Consider the following 16,527-nt stretch of genomic DNA (forward strand, 5'->3'; position numbering starts at 1 on the left):
TTGTAAGATAAATGTTTTAAAATGAAACATGTATGGAAACAGGTGAAATAACACTTCTCAGTTAGCAAGGCTCAAGCAAGATAAAACCCACATGGTAGCAAAAACTAACTAGCAAAAATTGTTAACAAGTTAGATTTAAACACACTTTGCTGTATGCTACTATTTACTAGTTAACAAAAAATTATGTATGTCATATAAAATATATTCACCCCACCTAGTATTGTAATCAAAACGTATGTAGTCCTGGGCTCAGACAGTGTAGTAATGTGGACTCAACAGCATCTCATTAGTGAGCAAGATCTTTTGAATCAGCTGTACAAGTGATGGAAGGATATGCACTGTGCATGCAGAGGGTTGCAATTCCATTGAATTGGGGGATAGTTTAACCAAAATATGCCACAAGACCTAGAATTGACTTATGTTTATCTCACAAAAAAAGGTTAACTGTTTTAAGCAAAAAAAAACATTTAAATGAGTTTAAACAAATTTCCCCAAAATTCCAGGGCTTAACTTCCCATGGAAAAGTTCCAGAAGGTTTCCAACCCTTTTCAACCCTTTATATCTCTTAACTTTTTACTTGTTACTTTCATTATCATAACACTTGAAAATATCTTAAAGGTATGTGGGTCTTTGGTAACATAATTCATTCCAAGGCTTACATTTACAGAAAGGCAGATTTTTTTTTTTTTAAATCCAAAACTAAGTGTTGATATTAGTTGGCTGGGGGGTCTTTACTTCAACATTCAACGTGTTTTTAAGACTTTTTCTGGGAGATGTTTTCTAAGACCAGTTTTCCATCTGTTTAACCAAAAATCAAAGCCTTAAACCGTATTGCATTTAGTAGGATGATAAATGGTAAAACAATTCTATGTGCCTTAAATTCAGGTAGCCTCGTGGTTAGAACGTTGGACTAGTAACCGGAAGGTTCCATCCCTGAGCTGACAAGTTTAAAAATCTGTTGTTCTGCCCCTGAACAAGGCCGGGGAACAGTCTTAAACTGACTTGCCTAGTTAAATAAAGGTCAAATAAATAAATAAAAATACCCCAAAAATATAGACTCTTTATTTTAATTTATAACCCAATTTGACATGCTCTTATGAACTTCACATGTTGGTGCTCATGGGTCCTTTTACAAGGAAATTACCTTTTTAAAACAGCAGATAATTGCACTTTAAGTGTAATTCAATAGAATGTTATTTTTTTCTCTCAAAAAGTCTTACATTTAACAGATGTATTGAATATGCAGCACATGTGAGATTCAAACCTACAACCTGGTAGTGCCAGCATCATGCTCCAACCCACTCAACCACCTGGTGGTGCCAGCATCATGCTCCAACCCACTCAACCACCTGGTGGTGCCAGAATCATGCTCCAACCCACTCAACCACCTGGTGGTGCCAGCATCATGCTCCAACCCACTCAACCACCTGGTGGTGCCAGCCCTGTGCTCCAACCCACTCAACCACCTGGTGGTGCCAGCATCATGCTCCAACCCACTCAACCACCTGGTGGTGCCAGCATCATGCTCCAACCCACTCAACCACCTGGTGGTTCCAGCATCATGCTCCAACCCACTCAACCACCTGGTGGTGCCAGAATCATGCTCCAACCCACTCAACCACCCGGTGGTGCCAGCATCATGCTCCAACCCACTCAACCACCTCGTGGTGCCAGCCCCGTGCTCCAACCCACTCAACCACCTGGTGGTGCCAGCATCATGCTCCAACCCACTCAACCACCTGGTGGTGCCAGCATCATGCTCCAACCCACTCAACCACCTGGTGGTTCCAGCATCATGCTCCAACCCACTCAACCACCTGGTGGTGCCAGAATCATGCTCCAACCCACTCAACCACCCGGTGGTGCCAGCATCATGCTCCAACCCACTCAACCACCTGGTGGTGCCAGCCCCGTGCTCCAACCCACTCAACCACCTGGTGGTGCCAGCATCATGCTCCAACCCACTCAACCACCTGGTGGTGCCAGCATCATGCTCCAACCCACTCAACCACCTGGTGGTGCCAGCCCCGTGCTCCAACCCACTCAACCACCTGGTGGTGCCAGCATCATGCTCCAACCCACTCAACCACCTGGTGGTGCCAGCTTCATGCTCCAACCCACTCAACCACCTGGTGGTGCCAGCATCATGCTCCAACCCACTCAACCACCTGGTGGTGCCAGCCCCGTGCTCCAACCCACTCAACCACCTGGTGGTGCCAGCATCATGCTCCAACCCACTCAACTACCTGGTGGTGCCAGCATCATGCTCCAACCCACTCAACTACCTGGTGGTGCCAGCATCATGCTCCAACCCACTCAACCACCTGGTGGTGCCAGCATCATGCTCCAACCCACTCAAATACCTGGTGGTGCCAGCATCGTGCTCCAACCCACTCAACCACCTGGTGCTGCCAGCATCATGCTCCAACCCACTCAACCACCTGGTGGTACCAGCCCCGTGCTCCAACACACTCAACCACCTGGTGGTGCCATGCTCCAACCACCTGTTAGTGCCAGCCCCGTGCTCCAACACATTCAACCACCTGTTCTACCAGACGGTCTGGCCAGCCTGTAGCTAGTTTAATCTCAATGCATTAGTCTCAATCAATGGTTGCAAATCGTCATGTACTTACCAGGGTTGGGGTCAATTCTAATTGAAGACAGTCAAATCAGGAAGTGATTTCAATCTAAAATGGAAAAAAAAATCTGAAAAACATTTTCAATTCATAGCTTTTTCAGTTTATTGTAAATTGATTGAAAATAGATGACATTTTTCAATTATTGGTAATTACCATAGTTTCCTACAACATAAACTATGGTAATTAACGTACTGCTCATTTTGGAACTATTTGGAAACATTATAATGTTATAGGCCTATTTGAATTATTTTGTAGCAAATATTGTGTTACAGAGTACATTTTGTGTGTGTGGGCGTGTGTGTGTGCGTGTGTGTGTGTGCGTGTGTGAGTGTGTGTGTGCGTGTGTGTGAGTGTGTGTGGGCGTGCGTGTGAGTGTGTGTGTGCGTGTGTGTGTGCGTGTGAGTGTGTGTGTGAGTGTGTGTGTGCGTGCCAGTGCTTGACCTGTGTAAATAGGCTTTATGTAATGTGCTATGGGCAGGTAGGGCTGATCTCAGCATGTGCTGCTACCTGTTTACAGTCTGTCCCAAATAGGATTGTCCGACCAACAGAGACACTTCTTTAAACATAGCCTGCCTGGGTTGTCCTACCTCTTTACCTTGTTACCTTCAGCCATGATACACGCCTGTTTCTGTGATCCTTTCATGTTTTATAGGATTCTGTGTTCCTTCCATGTTTTATAGGATTCTGTGATCCTTTCATGTTTTATAGGATTCTGTGTTCCTTCCATGTTTTATAGGATTCTGTGTTCCTTCCATGTTTTATAGGATTCTGTGATCCTTTCATGTTTTATAGGATTCTGTGTTCCTTTCATGTTTTATAGGATTCTGTGTTCCTTTCATGTTTTATAGGATTCTGTGTTCCTTTCATGTTTTATAGGAGTCTGTGTTCCTCAGAGCTTAAATAGAGAGTTTGGTACCGTCGTGATGCATCAATAAGTTCTAAAGTGTTAAACTATTGGCCAGTCTCAGACTAATTAACAATCATCTGGTGGCAAAATATTTTATTTGTAAAATTTTAAGATATAAAAATGTCACACCAGGCAACAGATACATACAAAAAATTGCAGAGGATACACTCAAAAGTCAAGAGACTTGTTTCCATTGTCGTCCTCTATTGGTGGCCAAGGGCTACGCCCAAACATTAAGTGATATGGGCAGTCTATACCATGAATACATTCAGTCATATCCATAGCCAGTCACAGTCATGTGTATAGGTTATCTACTCTGGATAGCTACTCTGTGTCAGGTGCTCTGTGTCAGGTGCTCTGTGTCAGGTGCTCTGTGTCAGGTGCTCTGTGTCAGGTGCTCTGTGTCAGGTGATCTGTGTCAGGTGCTCTGGACAGCTTATCTACATCCAGGATTTGGGTGGTTGCTGATTTTCATTCCCAGGCGTGTGTGTGTGTGTGTGTGTGTGTGTGTGTGTGTGTGTGTGTGTGTGTGTGTGTGTGTGTGTGTGTGTGTGTGTGTGTGTGTGTGTGTGTGTGTGTGTGTGTGTGTGTGTGTGTGTGTGTGTGTGTGTGTTTTCTCTCTAGGTGTATGTGAGAGGGCAGCATGCAGTCGGCTCCAGCAGGTTTGTGGGACCCCCATGGGCCCCAGTTTGAAGATGGCTCCCCCCTCCCCCTGCTTCCACCCTCCGCCTCTCACCTCTCCCATGTGATCGCCGCGCCACCAGCTAAGCGAATCACCTTCTACAAGAGAGGCGACGATAAGTTTGCTGGTGTGAGGATGGCCGTCCACAAACGCAGCTTCAAATGCTTTGACGCACTGCTGGACGACCTGTCGCAGAAGGTCAGAACGTACACAATACACAGAGTACACACACAGTACACTTAGTACACACACAGTACACACAGTACACACAATAAACACAGTACACACAGTACACACACATACAATACACACAGTACACACAATACACACAGTACACACAGTACACAATACACACAATACACACAGTACACACAGTACACGCAGTACACACAATACACACAGTTCACACAGTACACACACACACAATACACACAGTACACACACAATACACACAGTACACACACACACAATACACACAGTACACACAGTACACACACACACACACACAATACACACAGTACACACAATACACACAGTACACACAGTACACACACACAGTACACACAGTACACACACACAATACACACAGTACACACAGTACACACACACACACAATACACACAGTACACACACACACAATACACACAGTACACACACACAATACACACAGTACACACACACACGGTACACACAGTACACACACACACAGTACACACAGTACACACACACACAATACACACAGTACACACACACAGTACACACAGTACACATACAATACACACAGTATGCACAGTACACACACACACAGTACACCACACACACACAGTACACCACACACACTATACTACACACACACACTACACTACACTACACACACACAGTACACACACACACTACACTACACACACAGTACACACACACACACTACACTACACACACACACACAGTACACACACACACATTAAACCTCTGACGTGTTTCTGAACCTAAACGTGTATCTGTGTGTAGGTGCCCTTGCCTTTTGGGGTACGCACTGTCACCACCCCCAGAGGAACCCACAGTATTAAACATCTAGAGCAGCTGGAGGATGGGGGGTGCTACCTCTGCTCTGACAGGCGGCAGGCTAAACCAATCAACATGGAGCTGGCTGGCAAACGCCCCGCCCTCTGGCACCACCCCAGGTGAGCGTTTGTACGAGTATCTGTGTGTATATAACGGTGTGAATATGATGTATGTTGTTTATCATGTGGCAGTGACGTTCAGGGGACGTTTGAGATGATGACGAGGTGAGGAGGACGATTATCATTTTTTTTAATGAGCATGGGCCTTATTTCTATTACAGCATATTGGATGACTGCCATTCATATTCCATTTCATCCAGCTCAATGTAACATCGATGGGTTTAGGATACTTACTACATGATACTCTAATTGTCCCTGTACCCATCATGAGGTTGCTACAACCAAGCCTATCAATGAAAGTTTACACTGTAAGGTGCACACGGATTGGAGAGAAAAATGTTGAGTAATCAAGCTGACAGGCGGTGGCTGTTGACCTTTATAACAAACGTTTTTAAATGTTTCACTGTTTTTTGATGAAATTCACTGAGGAAGATGGTCTTCGCCTTCCTCCTCTGAGGAGCCTCCACTGGTGTACGGTGTGTGTGTGTTCACGGTGTGTGCGTGTTCACGGTGTGTGTGTGTGTCCCACTACAGCCGCCGAGTGCCACAGCGACCAGCTGAAGACCCTTGCCCTCCCACTGCTCCAAGCCACACCCCTACACGGCAGCGGCGCATCCTATTGGTCAGAAACAGCGACCCTGCGGTGAGGAGGAGTGTGATTCTGAGCCGCCGCTCGACCCGAAGCCTCCGAGTGTTTCTGGAAGACATCTCGGAACTGATGCAGTGTCACGTCAGGAAATTATACACACTGGAGGGACGCAAGGTACATCTGGGAGGAGGGAGGAGGGAGGGGGAGGAGGGAGGGGGGAAGAGGGAGGAGGAGGGGGGAGGGAAGAGGGGGGAGGAGGGAGGAGGAGGGAGGGGGAGGAGGGAGGGGGGAAGAGGGAGGAGGAGGGGGGAGGGAAGAGGGGGGAGGAGGGGGGAGGGAAGAGGGGGGAGGAGGGAGGAGGAGGGGGGGAGGAGGGAGGAGGGAGGGGGAGGAGGGAGGAGGGAGGAGGAGGGGGGAGGAGGGAGGGGGGAGGTGGGAGGAGGGAGGGGGGAGGAGGGAGGGGGGAGGTGGGAGGAGGGAGGGAGGGGGGAGGTGGGAGGAGGGAGGGGGGAGGAGGGAGGGGGGAGGTGGGAGGAGGGAGGGGGGAGGAGGGAGGGGTGAAGAGGGAGGAGGGAGGGGGGAAGAGGGAGGAGGAGGAGGGAGGTATGGCTGGGGGGATGGGAGTGTCTTTGGGGAGGGGGGGGGTGGGAGTGTTTGGGGAGGGGGGGAAAGGGAGGTAAGGCTGGGGAGGGTAGAGTGTGTGGTATCTTGGGGGGGTGGGTGTGTGTGGTGTCTTGTGGAGGGGGTATGGGAGTGTGTGGCGTCTTGTGGGGGGGGATGGGAGTGTGTGGTGTCTTGGGGAGGGGGGGTGGGAGTGTGTGGCGTCTTGGGGGGGGGGGGAGTGTGTTGCGTCTTGGGGGGGGTGGGAGTGTGTGGTGTGTTGGGGACGCGCGCGCACGTGTGTGTGTGTACTGTACAGAGCCTGACGTTCCCAGGTGTGTTAAAGTTTATACGCACTTACGTGTGTGTGCACGTGCGTGTGTGTGTGCGAGTGTAGATTGACAGTGCACAGAGCCTGATGACGTGTCCAGGTGTGTTGGTGTGTGTGGGTCGAGAGCCCTTCAGACCTCTACTTCTGGAGTACGTAACCAAGAGCTCTGAGGAGAAACTTCCTGGACTGGGGACGCGGTTAGTTTATAGAAAAACTGCTGTACTATTTGAATATCTTTACTTTCTATTCTATTTTACTCCATTTTGATTGATTGGTTTATTGATTGATTGACCAAGGTCGACTGGAAACGGGGCCCGCTCCCCGGGTACTGGAGCCCGCTCACCTGGTACTGGAGCCCGCTCACCTGGTAACGGAGCCCTCTCACCTGGTAATGGAAAAGGGTCACGGTCTAGTGTCTGCAGCGAGGGACACGACAACAAGAAGAACGGTAGGTCATGATGTGTTTGTCTGTGAGTGGTAGTGAAGTGTTACTGTTGAATATCCAGAAATACTAATATTTCCTCTCTGTTTTGTTTCCTTTCATTTTTTTTCCACATACATCTCTCTCTATTTCCTTCTCTCTTTCTTTCTCTCTTTCTTTCTCTCTTTCTCTCTTTCTCTCTTTCCCTCTCTCTCTCTCTCTCTCTTTCTCTCTTTCTCTCTTTCCCTCTCTCTCTCTCTCTCTTTCTCTCTTTCTTTCTCTCTTTCCCTCGCTCTCTGTTTCTTTCTCTCTTTCTTTCTTTCTTTCTTTCTCTCTCTCTCTCTTTCTTTCTTTCTCTCTTTCTTTCTTTCTCTCTTTCTTTCCCTCCCTCTCTTTCTTTCTTTCTCTCTATTTCCCTCTTTCTTTATTTCTCTCTTTCTTTCCCTCTCTCTTTCTTTCTTTCTTTATTTCTCTCTTTCTTTCCCTCTCTCTTTCTTTCTTTCTTTCTTTCTTTCTTTCTTTCTTTCTTTCTCTCTTTCTTTCTTTCTCTCTTTCTTTCTCTCTTTCCCTCCCACTCTCTTTCTTTCTTTCTTTCCTGGTAGTGAACTTTGGTCTGGAGACTAAGAAGAGCATCATCCATCCTCGCTTAGACTCTTCCAACCGCTCCACCCGTTTCTCTCTGTCCTCTGAGAAGTCCTGCGCTAACGGCCTCAGCACTTGTCCCCACTCCCACAGCGGCAGGGAGGCGGTGCTGAACGATGACATAGAGAAGCGGGTACTGGTGAACAAAGACGGCAGCCTGTCTGTGGAGATGAGGGTGCGGTTCAATCTCCACAACGACGAGACGCTCCAGTGGTCCACGGAGATTAAGAAGTCTCCCTCTGACTCTCTGACCAATGACTGCTGTCCGCTCAGGGAAGCCCCGCCCTGCTACCTACAGGTTCACTCTGATATGCCTTTTTGACTTGTTTTATATTACTTCCGTTTTTTTTATATGTTTTTATTCGTTTCATTAAGGTGCTTTACAAATAAAATCTATTGTTCTCATTCTGTTTCCGGGAAGCAGGGCCAATCGGAAAGCTGCTCGGACCCTGACTACGCTTTTTGTGTTGCTGAAGCTGCCGACTACGCACCCAAGCCTCCACAGCGCTCCCTGAAGGAGCCACAGCCCCGCTGTGCCTGCTGCTACCAGAGACCCGACCCGGAGTATGACCTCTGGGAAAACCCCGCCCACATCCAGACCTCTAAGCACTCCCATTCCAGGGTTAGACACACCCACTCTTCTAGCTCCTCCTCCTCCTGCCGCTCCAGCAGGGTGCTGAGGAGACGGGCCACCCACAAGGAGGGCTCGGAGCCCGGAAGGGTTGTCCAGGAGTGCTGCGTCAGGGAAGAGGTACAACGTCGGGTGGAGGTGGAGAGGGACGGAGGAATGGTGGAGGTGTGTACAGTCAGCCGCAGCTGCAGCCGCAGCGAACTCAATCTGAGTGCCCCAGACAACCAGGGGGAGGAGCGTCCTCCGTCTAGCTCCCCCCGCATACTCCAAGCGCTTCAGGAAGATGTGGATGCCCTCCCTCCCAGCGCCTCACGCTGCTGCCATAGCAACGACCCCCCACAACCGCTCCCTTTGACTTCGCGACCTCCCAGCCACTCGTCCAATTACTCCAGGAGCAGGAACCACACCCCTGCCCCTACCCCACAGCGAGAGGTGAGGGGAGAGGGGGAAGAGGAAAGGTGTGACATGGGTGAGGAGAGGGCTAGCAGAGCCTCCTCCCGGCGCTCTTGTCACTCCTGTTCCTGCCGTGGTGGAGAAGTCACCCCTCAGGCCCACCAGGAGAGGGCGGACAGCCAAGCCTCCCACAGATCTTTCAATAGAATCACAACCCCTGTGGCTTCAGAGGAGGGAGATGATGAAGATGATGAGGAGGAGGAGGAGAGGGCAGTCAGCGTAATGTCCACTCACACCGGTCTCTCCGGGGGATCGGGTGGGTCATTGGGGTCTATGGGGTCCATTGTGTGTTCTCACTGTAGCGGGTGTGACCATAGGTCCAGCCCTGCATCCTGCCCTTCACAGAGGTCACAGCGATCTAAATGTGAAGAGGAGAGGTCAGGGAGCGGACTCTCGGGTGGCTCAGATGAGTCCGGTTTTTCTCAGAAGACCAACAGGTCCAACTGTACCCACTACTACCAAGAGGGCCGAGCAGCCAGCAGAATGTCACACCTGTCTCTTCCCGAGGAGGGAGAGGATACAGGGAAGGAGGAAGAGGTGGAGGTTGGCGAGAAGAGAGAAGAGGGGGAGAAAGAGGAGAGAGCAGCTAGTGTCCTCTCAGCTAAATCTTTCTCTTCAGTCAAGGGCAGGAACTCCAGAACCTCCCATAAGTCTAAGGCTTCAGAATCCCTTGCAGACATGGAGGAAGAGATGGAGGAAGAGATGAAGGAAGAGATGGAGGAAGAGGGAGAAGTGGAAGACAGAAGAGAGCAGAGACCATCAAGCGCCATGTCAGCTAAATGTAACCTCTCAGTAAAGTCCAACAGGTCCCAAAAGTCCTATGGCAGCAAATCTGAACGGGCGCCTTCCCCCACATTACCAGAGGCAACAGCTACTGACGAGGTGGGAGAGGAGAGACCAGCAAGTGCCATGTCAACTAATTCAAACCTCTCAGCCAAGTCTAGCAGGTCTCATAAGTCCACCTGTAGCAAAACAGATGTGTCCACAAAAGTTTCAGAGAGGGCAGCATCTCCCAGATCAGAACCAGAAGCTGCTGAGGATACAGGAGCAGCAGAGACAGAGGACAGAGTAGCCAGTGTGATGTCAGATAAAACCTGTGTTTCAGCAAAGTCCAGCAGATGTCATAAGTCTAGGGCTGCTTCTGTCAGCTCTGACACACCCGAAGTCCCTGATATTGAGACAACCGGTGAAGAGGCAGAAGAGGGCGAGAAAACAGAGGAGAGGGCAGAGAGCGCCATGTCAGCTAAATCTAACCTCTCAGTAAAGTCCAGCAGGTCCCGTAAGTCCACCTACAGCAAAGCAGAACAGGCCCCTTCCCCCTATTCAGAGGCGCCAGAAACTGAACCTGGTCTAGATGAGGAGGGCGAGGAGAGAGCAGCGAGTGCCAGGTCAACTAAAACCAGTACCTCAGCAAAGTCCAGCAGGTCCCATAAGTCTAACCGTAAAGTTACCTCTCCAAAGCCAGCCGCTTGTGAAACGCCAGTCAATGATCCAGCGGAGGACACGGAGGAACAGAGAGCAGCCGCGTCAGGTGAAATCAGGGCTTCTGTCAGGTCTAGCAGGTCTCACAAGTCTACCTGTAGTAGGAGTGCTAGGGCTGAGACACCTGTCGCCAAAGACATCCCTGCTATTGAAACAACAGAAGGAGATGAGAATGGGTCTGCTGCTGCCGCAGGAGACGCAGAGGAGAGACCGGCGAGCGCCACGCCAGCTAAAATGAACGTTTCAGTTAAGTCTAGCAGATCTCACAAGTCTACCAAACCGTCAGAGAGGGTTGTCTTTAAAGGGGCTAACATCCTGGCTATTGAAACAACGGGGAAGTCTAGCAGATCTCATAAGTCCACCTGCAGCAAAGCAGAACGGGCCTCTTCCCCCAACTCACCAGCTGAACTTGCCCCTTCTCCCAACTCACCAGTGGTACCAGCTTCTGCTGTAGATGAGGAGGGAGAGAGAGCAGCGAGCACCGTGTCTGCTAAAACCAGTGCTTCAGTCAAGTCCAGCAGATCCCACAAGTCTACCTGTAGTAGGAATGTCAGGGCTGAGACACCAGGGACTAAAAACATCCCTGTTATTACGACAACAGGGGGAGAGGAGACGGTTGACGATACAATTGTTGCTGGAGACACAGAGGAGAGACCGGCGAGCGTCATCTCAGCTAAAACCAGTACTTCAGTCAAGTCCAGTAGGTCTCATAAGTCTACCTGCAGCAGGAGGGCTGAGAGTCAAAGATCTCAACCAGCCGATGTCCCTGTTATTGAAACAACAGGAGGAGACGAGGTCGGAGACGAGAAAGAGAGAGCAGCCAGTGCCATTTCAGCTAAATCTAACGCTTCAGCAAAGACCCGCAGGTCTAACAGGTCCACCTGTAATGGAAGTGCTGAAGCGATCTCTCCAGCGGCTCAAGATATTCCCTCTATTGAGACGACAGGTGAAAAAGAGCAGGGGGACAAAGAGGACGAGAAATCTGAGGAGAGACCAGCTAGCGTCATGTCGGCTAAATCCACCACCTCTGACAAGTCCACCAGGTCCAGCAGTAGTAAGAGGGCTAAAACGCCAGCTGATGTCCCTGTTGTTGAGACCACCGGAGGAGACGAGAAGGGAGAGGGGACAGAGAGACCAGCGAGTGCCATGTCGACTAAATCCAACGTTTCAGCAAAGTCCAGCAGGTCTCACAAGTCCACCTGTAATAGTGGAAGTGCTAGAGCGGTCTCTCCAACACCCAAAACAGCAGACGTCCCTGCCATTGAAACAACAGAGGTTGACCGTGAGGGAGAGAAAACAGAGGAGAGACCAGCTAGCGCCATGTCGGCTAAATCTCACATCTCCGCTAAGTCCAGTACATCTCATACGTCTAATGCAAGTAACAGAAGTATGTTTCCGCACCTGAAAAAAGAGACAGGTGAGAGAGGCGTTAGCCCCGCCCCCAGCACTACAGGAGATGACCTTGAGACAGGCCGTGTGAAATCTGCCACGAGCACAAACCTCAAAGGTAAAGCAGATTCCTCCCCCACCAGACCCCTCTCCAGAACACCGCAGATCAGCGCTAAACCTACCAATCGAACGCCGCCTGCCACCGAGACAGCCAATGAGGAGTCTCGAAGTCAAGCCGCCAGCGAGGCTGCAGATATAGCTGATGACGTCAGAAATGATGTCACAGAGGAGAAAGCGTCCAGCGTACGCTCCAAGAGCCCTGCCAAAGCAGCTGGAGACTCCAGGCCTGTGTCTGCTTCCTCCGCCCGCTCCACCGGGTCAAAGGTGAAAGTTGAGAAGGCCAGCAATGCCCATGAAGAGGAGAGTCCAAATACAAGCGCCTCCGACTTCCTGCAAGTGAAAGGTCAAGGACACAGAGTCAAAGCTCAGAGTGACACAGGCAGCGTTCGCTCTGTGAAGACGGTGATAGAAAGGAATTCCAGACCAAAGTCACCGCGAGCGAGAGACCCTGTCCCCCAGTCCCCCAGTCCCACCATTCAATTGGAGACGGCCAGCATCAGTGACAGCCTCCTCTCTCAGTTCCTGTCAGCTGCTGACCTGCTCAAGGGGAACATTGCCGCCTTGCGCCCCTCCAGCGCTGGTGGGTCAACGGTTAGCCTCACTGAGAGCGGGAAGAGTGGACAGAGTCGGAAGAGCAGGAAACCCGAACAGGAAGAGGCAGAGTTAGAGGAGCTGGATCCCCTCTGTCTGCCTAACACCTTGCCCAACGACGTTGTCAGTGATTGGCTGAGAGGCATACCTGCCGACGGCGGTATGGATAGCCCTGAAGACGAGATGAACAAGGGAATTGAAGAGACAGAAGAAGGAGAGGAAGCCGTGGAGAAAGGAGGGGAAACAGAGGGACATGGAGGAGATGAGACTGAGGAGAAACAAGAACCGGTTGAGACCACAGTGCTGGAGCAGGAGAACATGGCTGAACCAGGACAACAGGAAGAGGAGCTGGAGAACATGGCTGAACCAGGACAACAGGAAGAGGAAGAGGAGAACACAGCTGAACCAGGACAACAGGAAGAGGAGCAAGAACAGGAGAACACGGCTGAACCAGGACAACAGGAAGAGGAAGAGGAAGTGAAGGAGGCTGCAGAACACCCAGAGGAAGAGGAGGAAGTGAAAGAGGAGGAGGAAGAGAGGGGAGAGGAGGAGGGAGTAGCAGTGGAGCAAGAGAAGGAAGAAAAAGAAGAAGCGAGGGAGGAGGGAGAAGAAGAGGGGGGAGAGTGTTCTGGCTTCTGCCCTGACCCAGCCCCGCCCACCAATGACATCACTTCCTCTCGTCCTCGCCACCTGTTCCTCAGTAAAGAATCAGAGCTGCCTCGGAGCTGCCACTCATCTGTGGCCGTAATGAAGGTTCTACTGAGCCCTACACTGGGCCGATGCAGCTCCCTGCCCGAGGTATGTCCTGTTTCTAGACTTTTCTTTGCATACTTTTACTTTCCAGTGAGCACAAGATGTTGAAAAGTATTTTCATTGTATTTTCAACATCTTTTCAACCCAAAATAGGAATCTTCCAAATCTTTTTCTCATAGGGTTATATACTTTATAGTTTTACTTATATACTTCATACTTCATACATACTTTAATTTCATATTTTTAATGTGTCATATTCATGGTTTGTATGATTTTCAGGGAGATAAAAAAACAAACACATTTGATACAATTTATTCCTAATTCTATCCCTTTACTCCAGATAAGTCCTGTGTACGGACGCAGACTGAGCTCCTCTGCTAAAGGTCTGCTGGACTGTCTGGCCCAGCTGCAGCTCATCGACCCGCCCTCTCTCCCAGCTGCAGCTCCAAGCCCTGACAGGGACCAGCGATACCAAGAGGTCATGGATATACTAGAGTCACTGTGGCTGTCTAAGCCCAGCCCCGGGAAGGGGAAAGAGGGAGAGGCAGAGGGGAAGGAGAGGTTGAAAGACTCTGGTGTGGACCTGAGCAGTGGCTCAGCTGGGTCGGGGGGTTCTGGGAAAGGCAAACCAGATGAAACAGCGGGTGACATCACTCCCATAGCAGAGGGAGAGGAAGAGGCAGGAGAGACAGAGGAAGGGGTGGGGGAGGCAGGAGAGACAGAGGGAGAGACAGAGGGAGAGACAGAGGGAGGAGAGGGGGAGGAAGGAGTAGGAGAGACAGGAGGAGAGGGAGAGACAGAAGGAGGAGAGGGAGAGACAGAGACAGGAGGAGAGGGGGAGGAAGGTGCATCAGCAGAGCTGCTTTCAGACACGGCCACCCCAGACATCGCCAGCCGAGTACAGAGCAGTCCAGGGGAGGATGAGGCGATCTCAGAGTCGCCCGCAGGGAGAGGTGAGATGATGCAGACTCCTGAGAGCCTCAAAGCCCCAAAAAGCCCATCCTCTTCAAACAGCACGGCCTATAAGTCCCCCACTGACATAGAGAGAGACACCCCGGAGGACACCCCTAGCTCAGGGACACCTCCGTCAGTCCAGCGAGCCCTGCTCACCAAGCGTGTCTCCCAGGACCCTGACCCGGTCTGGGTTCTCAACCTGCTGAAGAAGCTGGAGAAACAGTTTATGACCCACTATGTCGACGCCATGGCTGAGTTCAAGGTACTGATACAACAACATGAATCATCATCATCCTCATATTCATCACAATCATTTTTTTAATGAATAATCTTGATAATACTGTTGTGTTTGTGAAGGTGCGTTGGGACCTAGACAACAATGTGATGTTGGACACTATGATCACTGAGCTGAGAGACGAGGTGAAGAAGAGGATCCAGACGAGCATTGATCGTGAGCTGAGGAAGATCCGGGGGCGTGCAGGGCGGGGGGGCGTGCCTCGCCCCCCTATCCTGTCCCGCGATTCAACCGTTACAGACCAGAGGAGGCGGAGGCTAAAGGTGGGAGGGGCTAACACCTGAGGTTTCTAAATTACCTTTAAAGTCACTCAGTAACAAAGTCACTATTTTAGTTTAACAGCTTTTTAAAAACACTTTTAAGTAAGACTTTATTACATAATATATTTGAATTCCTAATTTATTGTAAAGTGTATTGTTATGTTTTGCATACATTCGTAATAAAGTTTGACTGTGCTTTGAAGGTCATGAAGGTTCAGTCAGTGAACAAGAGTGACGGGGAGCAGGGTTCGGGGGCGGATGTTAGTGACCAGCGCAGCGAGGGCGAGGATGAGTACTGTCCCTGCGACACCTGCATACGGAAGAAGGCAGACGTCCAACAAATCAAAATGGAAGCTGTGGTCGCCACAGCGCCGGTGATGATGGCGTTTGATCTGCGGAAGATCCTGCTGATGAAGAAAGACCCAAAGCCTCTTGCGCCCTCTAGCCCCACGGAGGGGTTGAACAATGATCGCCTGGAATTGGAGGAGAAGAAAGAGGAAGAGGAGGGTGTGAATCCAGAGGTGGTACACAAAGACGAGGAAGAGGAGGAGACCAAGGAGGATATTATACCAACTGTTGTCATAGAGGAAGCTATCCCTGAGGAGGAAGAGGAAGGAGTGACTGAGGGAGAGGAGGAAGTACAGGAGAGTGATGGAGCTGAGTCTGTGATGGGGGAAGTAGATGAGGAGATAGCTGAGGAGATAGAGACTGAAGAACAGGAGGATGGAGTGGTGGAGGGAACAGAGGATGAGGAGGAGGAGGAAGGAGAGATGGGAGGTGAAATTTCAGGAGAAGATGGCGTGGACGTGGAGGAGACTGGAGAGGGGGAGGAGTTAGTAGAAGGGGAGGAGGAAGGAGCAGGGGACGCTGAAGCAGTGCAGGAGGATCAAGCGGGAGGAGATGAAAACACTGTTGATGGACCAGCAGAGGGGGATGAGGTGGTTGAAGAGACGGGAGAGGGGGAGGAGACGGGTGAGGAGGAGGAGGAGGGGGAGGAGGGAGTAGAGACAGGAGAGACAGGAGCGGGAACAGCTGAGGAGGATGAAACAGGAGGAGAGGAGGAGGAGGAGGATGGAGGAGAGGAGGCAGATGAGAACAATGTGGTGTCTGAATTCAAGGTGGAAGAAGAGGAGGAAGAAGAGAATGAAAACACAGCAGGAGAGACAAGTGGAGAGAAGGAGGGAGAGACGGGAGCAGAGGGACAGACTCCTGAGGAAGGCACAGAGGGCAATGTGGGGGTGGAGGATGCTGTGGAGGAGTTGAATCCTGAAGAAGAGAATGAAGAGGTGAAAGAAGGAAACAGAGAAATCCCCCTGATAAGCCAGATGACCAGAACCTCTGTGGAGTCCCAGCCAGGATCTATGGAGAACACAGTTTCACCAATGCGCTCTTTAACACCCATTGAGACCAAGGAAACCGGCTCTGATGGACACAAGATGGCATCTGCAGGTGAGGGGTCTGGGGGAAAAGGCCAGAGGAGGAGCCGATCTCCAGCCAGAGCCAAACGCAGGAAACCCAAAGAGAGCGATATAGAACTAGATGATCTAGAAATGTAACCCTCAAAGGACATAGAACTGGACGTCATAGATCATTACTATCACAGAAGA

General features: G+C 50.5%; 1 protein-coding gene across 1 annotated transcript; it reads left to right on the plus strand.

The window, feature by feature from the left end:
• The first annotated feature begins 4,132 nt into the window (after positions 1 to 4,132).
• Positions 4,133 to 16,476, plus strand: rp1l1a (rp1 like 1a). The gene is made up of 11 exons (XM_090209738.1): positions 4,133 to 4,426; positions 5,237 to 5,409; positions 5,944 to 6,172; positions 6,996 to 7,126; positions 7,226 to 7,377; positions 7,953 to 8,290; positions 8,417 to 13,456; positions 13,752 to 14,627; positions 14,723 to 14,923; positions 15,124 to 15,892; positions 16,046 to 16,476. The coding sequence occupies exons 1-11, from the start codon at positions 4,190 to 4,192 to the stop codon at positions 16,474 to 16,476; spliced, it is 8,577 nt and encodes a 2,858-aa protein (XP_090065864.1). The 5' UTR covers positions 4,133 to 4,189.
• The last annotated feature ends 51 nt before the right edge of the window (positions 16,477 to 16,527 follow it).

This window comes from Oncorhynchus mykiss, chromosome 19 (genome assembly GCF_057628025.1).
Source record: "Oncorhynchus mykiss isolate SJ-2025 chromosome 19, ASM5762802v1, whole genome shotgun sequence".
Lineage (NCBI taxonomy): Eukaryota > Metazoa > Chordata > Actinopteri > Salmoniformes > Salmonidae > Oncorhynchus > Oncorhynchus mykiss.

Coding starts and splice junctions, on each gene's coding strand:
- rp1l1a (XM_090209738.1), top strand. CDS start 4,190: ATGCAGTCGGCTCCAGCAGGTTTGTGGGACCCCCATGGGCCCCAGTTT. Junction 14,924..15,123: donor AGAGGAGGCGGAGGCTAAAG/GTGGGAGGGGCT, acceptor TGTGCTTTGAAG/GTCATGAAGGTTCAGTCAGT. Junction 15,893..16,045: donor GGGAGAGGGGGAGGAGACGG/GTGAGGAGGAGG, acceptor TCAAGGTGGAAG/AAGAGGAGGAAGAAGAGAAT.